At 37.7% G+C, this 5,462-nt stretch overlaps 1 protein-coding gene across 1 annotated transcript in view; it reads right to left on the bottom strand.

Moving 5' to 3' along the window:
* Window positions 1-3,083: 3,083 nt before the first annotated feature.
* The window catches only part of SRD5A3 (steroid 5 alpha-reductase 3), a 6,841-nt gene continuing 4,462 nt past the window's right edge, over window positions 3,084-5,462 (bottom strand). Inside the window, exon 5 of the mRNA XM_042470465.1 lies at window positions 3,084-4,046. Within this exon, the coding sequence (XP_042326399.1) occupies window positions 3,787-4,046 (260 nt within the window). The 3' untranslated portion in view covers window positions 3,084-3,786. The remainder of the gene's footprint in view (window positions 4,047-5,462) is intronic.

Genomic DNA, 5,462 nt, shown 5'->3' with positions numbered 1-5,462 from the left:
GAGGGCAGGGAACCGTCTGACTAAAAAATTGATGTACAGCGCTGTGTAAACTTACAGCGCTTTATAAATAAAGGTTAATAATAATAATATTAGATTTTTAGATTGTAAGCCTGAGGGCAGGCAACCGTCTAATTAAAGTAATAATTGTAAGCCGCTCTGAGAGCCTTTAGGGCTGAAGGGCAGGGTATAAATACCATAAATAGATAAATAATAAAATATTAAGAAGCACTATACCCGTACAAGATGTATTGTCAGGTTTCTTTGCAATGTACAATGCACTCTACATAGGGCTGCCTTTGGAAACTGGAAATTTCAATGGGTTATAATGGCCAGAATGCTGACCGGGGCCAGTTAAAGGGAGCATATAACTCCCTTTCCTTGTTGAAACAGCTTCACTGAATGACTACCAGTTCATTTCTGGGCACAATTCAAACTGCTGGTTGTGACTTGTAAAGCCCTATACGGCTTGGGTCCAGACTATCTGTGGGACCATATCTCCTCATACAAACTTGCAAGAAGTCTAAGATGTTCAGAGGAAGGCTTTTTCTTGGTCCCACCACCATCACAGGCTCACTTGGTGAGGATATAAGAGAGAGCCTTCTCGGTGGCTGCTCCCATACCATCCCTTCCACGGGAGGCTAGGCTGGTCCCCTCCCTGCTTTCCTTTTGCTTGGGACCAGAAGTGTTTCAAAATTGGGTTTTACTTTTTATTTTATTATTATTTTTAGATGTTGGGATGTAAGTAGCGTAGTACATACTGTATTTGTGAGGCTGGGTAGAGGTGTGCGTCCGGAGAGACATGAAGATCTGTGAAATGGCAGGAATCAAAGTGTAGTGCTTGGTGTGAATCCACACCTCCCATTTCACAGATCCTCACATCTCTCTCCAGCCTCACAAATACAGTATGTGCTATGATACCTGTATTCCAGAATCAAAGCCTCAAAGTGTCATGTCAGTGCTCAAAAATCTTGGGACTTTGGACCATTTTGGATTTTCAGATTTGGAATACTCAACCTGTATAAGTTGGCTTGGGCCCAGGTTACTAATGGGAACGCATCTCCCTATACAATCCGCCCCGCACTCTTAGAACAAGTGGGAAGAACTTGTTAGAGGTGCCAGCATCCAAACATATTTCCACTTCCTAAAAAGCATTCAGTATAGCTGCCCCTAGACTATGGAACAGACTCCCAGACTTGCCTTGTTACATCCTTGGAAATTTTCAAGAAGGCTGTAAAGACAGAGCTCTTTCACCGCTCATACCCTCCTGACCTTCTATGAAGACCATTGGTATAGAACGAGAGCATCTGACCCTGTGATTGATGTTTTATGTTTTTAGCTGTGGTTTTAATTGTGTGTTAACTAATGTTGTAATATCGTAAGTATTTTTTAACTCTGTTGTGATCCTGCCTCGATCCATTAGGAGAAGCGGGAAGATACAAATAAAAACTATGTATTATTATTATTATTATTATTATTAAAAACACACTTATTGCACATTTTCCTACCACAACCACTTATAAGGGCTCATTTTAAATAAATACATCTTTGTCTGACAATGAGAATAGACCAGAACAGGGATGCAGGCAACTGAATTTCTCTTGGGAAGGCGTTCTATAGCCTAGGAGTAGCTACTGAGAATATGCCCTCCTATGTTTCTATCAGACATATTGCTGTATTTGTTAGGCTTCGTGCATTACATCGGTTTCAAATATCCACTTGAAACAATAAGATACTTGAAATAGTTTTGGTAATAGGACATGGAAGCTAGGAGTTGTGCCAAAAGCTTCACAGTTTTACAATAGGATTTGAATTCAGCTGAACATGCAAGTATTCTGAGAGACAACTGTGCATATGAAATCTTAATTCCTTCTGTTAAAATAAGGTTCTAAGTTCCGCTTGCAAAGAGTGTCTTGAAAATGTAAGGGCTGAATAAATGAGCAGATCTTCCAGATAATGAGAAATTGCATGCTACACAAATTTCTAGGCCTCAGAGAGCAGGGTTTGATGTCCTCCATAACTCTTTACTCTTGACCTCAACTAACCAAGATGACATTTAGAAATTTATGTACAAATTACGCAACTGCATGTCACAAAAGTCAGCTTTTCTTGGCACAGCATTTTGTTTTCCTAACAATGCAAAATGCCTCCACAGAGTTTTGCTTTCTCTTACTGTCGCTATATATGTGGTTTTAAAACTGCTTTGTAAAGATTCTAGTTCCTGTTGCAAAAAGTAAAGTGTACACTATACTTTATTCATCCCCAACAGACTGGTAGTTCAAGCTTTTATTAAATATGTAAAAATAGTATATTTTTTATCTCTATACAGTAGATGATAAAATAGTGCAAAATAGTTTTATAAAAACAGTGTATTTTCTGTACCAAATGAAATTTGATATGAAATGTTCATTCAGAGCACTAAAAATCTACAGTGGCCTGGTACCTCATACAAAAATTGAAAACCCATATTCACTTAGGTTTAGTAGAAGGGTGCAGTTCACATACATCAGGCTGTGAGTACCTGCACGAAATTTGCTACTGTTCTACATACCAAACAGCAGGTAATATTTTCACGTACCTTGGGCTAAAAGATGCTAGTGGGATCTAAGCTTTGGAAAGTTACTCCTTGAGACGAAAGCTATCATAAGCCCCCAGCCAACATAGCTACCAGCCATGCTTAACTGGGAGATTCTGGAAGCTGTAGACAAAAAAAGTAACTTTCACACATTACAGGCAGGATTAACTTATACGAGTCTTTCAAAATATGCCTTGTGTGTGAACACAGAACTAGGGAGCAGCCCATGGCATAAGTCATACACACGCATTTGCTTGCACACAGAAAGAGCTACACTGAAGAGGGAAATGTGTACACACACAAGCTCTGTTGCTCCCATCAAATTCTCTACACAAGCTAAACATACCTTGCTAACTCATATGAACTCTTAAATTTCCAAGTAACGTTTAAATTCACATCTGAAAAGGAAAGATGGATATTCACTGCTTAACTGCAGGATCAACTAATGATACTGCTGTGAATGAATGGCCATTGCAGGCCACTTGAAATCATCAGAGGCTTGCAACACAGATTGCTTTCATTCTCCCTCAAAACCAAGTTGATTTCAGCACACCTCATTCATACATGAAACTGTCCATTACATTTTCTGTAATTTCATTACTGAAGTCAAGCACATTCTTGTGTGAATCAGACTGAAGATACAGAGATTTCATTTTTATCTGTGTCCTGCGCAAACTAGAGTCTAAAAATATGTGAATTCAATCCATTCATATATTACGTTTTGTTCATTCTAGCTATGCAAATAATTCCCTTTTAATGGGGCTATACATAGAAAAAATGGCTTTAGAATTCCAACAAAATAGTAATCTTACTTCCTCCAGAATGTATTGATTAAGAGCACAGTTTATGCAAAAATAAGTCCCACTTTGGTTAGCATTACTTTCTGTCAAAGAGGTGTATGTGAGATGCAGTTAATGCCAATAGTCTCATATATACTTTTGTTTTGTAGAAGTACTCTACCCAATGCATTGGAAACTGTTCCTGAAAAAACATGCATTAGGAATGTGTTGTGCTTCTCCTTAATGCTATTACTATTTCTTGCTTTCATGTATAGAACAGGACTGCCTATTAAAAAAAGAATTAGGCATTTCATATCCATCTGCAAAAATCTGATTTCACACAAAGATCCCAAATGATATATAAACCATTGTCCATAGAAAACCTCTTTCCATGTTCTTTTGGATGGGAATTTCAAATTATCCCAAATGAGCAGGCTAAAGGAGGAAGGGTATGTATGCTTTCCTATACTTGGGATAATGTTTAAAGTTGCTCTGGTAGTATTCATGACACAAAACAGCACTCACTGCCTGGTTAAAGAAGACATACATCACTACCAACCACCAAGTTAAATTTGTACATCCAAAGATGATGGCCATTGAGATGTATATCAAGAGTTCAGCAAAGTAATGAGGACAAGAGACCATTTCAAACCAATCGCCAAATGGAATGCTGTGGTCCAAGTTCACAACTTTTCCTGGAAATAGACAAAAAATAATAATAAAACAACACAATAATTAGCCATGTCAAATTGTCCTGAGTGTATACTACTGCTAGTGTGATGTACGGCTACTAGGACTAGGATTAAAACATTTGATTTGTGAGGTGTGTTTCTGGGCACAATTTAAAGTGCTGGTTATGATTTCTAAAGTGTTATACAAAGTGGGGCTAAACTATCTGAAATACTCCAATCTTCCTATATGAGCCTGTTTAGGTTATAAGAGTTTCAGAGGAAAACTTTCAGCCAAAGCCACTATGACCAGAGGCAGAGAGAAGTCTTGCTGTACAGCTGATCCCAGACTCTTGAACTCTCTGCCAAAGGAGGTTAGGTTTATCACCTGTATATTATTCTCCCACCAACAGACAAATACAGTACAGTATTATTCAGAGAGACCTTTGACACATAAGCTGATCTGTGGCTGAGAGAGGCCTAATTGGTTGATTGATATCTATCTCTTTTAGTGCTATTTCAAAATTGCTTGAGTATCCAATTTTAATTCAGATGTTATTTTAAATGTGTATTTAATTATTATTAGTTGTCTTTAGTGCCTTTTGTGCAGGAAATTGACTTATACCTTTAATATATCTTTTATCTTGCCTTTCCACTAAAAGAACAGTACTCATTACAATACTGGAATAATCAGGAAATATCAAAATAGTTTAAAAATCCAGATTGAAAAGATACATCTTTGGACCTTTCCTAAAAGCAACAAGAGTTAGAACTGATGACAACTCTCGAGAGAAAAAGAACACAGGAGAAACCCAATACAATACAATCTGGGAGCACCATAAGAAAAAGACCTCTCCTGCTTGCCTGTCAAACTGTTCTTTTGGGTGATAGTATTCTCAATACGGCCTCTCTTGAAGATCTTAACATCTAGACAGATATTAAGACAGGTGATTCCTTAGAAAAATTGCTTTCAAACCATTCAGGCTTTAAAAGTTAAAACCAATCTTGATTTGGGCCTAGAAAGCAATTGGCAACTAGTACAGGTCTTTTGGATTGGAGTAACATGCACTCCATACCATGCAGCAGTTAGTAATTTAGCCAGTCTGTGTTGCTCCAATGCTCCTGAGCACTCTTTAAGCATAGCCCTACACAGAGCACATTGTAGTAATCATGATGCAATGTGACTCAGGAATGGATGGATGACTGTTGCTAAGGGTATAAGCTAATTAAATAATAAAAGAGATAACTTTTTACCACTAAGCAGAGGTATCCAAGTTTTGAGATGTAGATCCTCTTAATACCTTGCTTGACTCACAGATAATAATAAATAAAAGAGATAACTTTTTACCACTAAGCAGAGGTATCCAAGTTTTGAGATGTAGATCCTCTTAATACTTTGCTTGACTCACAGATATGTCAGCCAAAAGGTGGGATAGAAATCTA

Source organism: Sceloporus undulatus, chromosome 5 (assembly GCF_019175285.1).
Source record: "Sceloporus undulatus isolate JIND9_A2432 ecotype Alabama chromosome 5, SceUnd_v1.1, whole genome shotgun sequence".
Lineage (NCBI taxonomy): Eukaryota > Metazoa > Chordata > Lepidosauria > Squamata > Phrynosomatidae > Sceloporus > Sceloporus undulatus.
The sequence above is the reverse complement of the archived record's forward strand: the minus strand, read 5'-3'. Positions and strand labels throughout refer to the sequence as shown.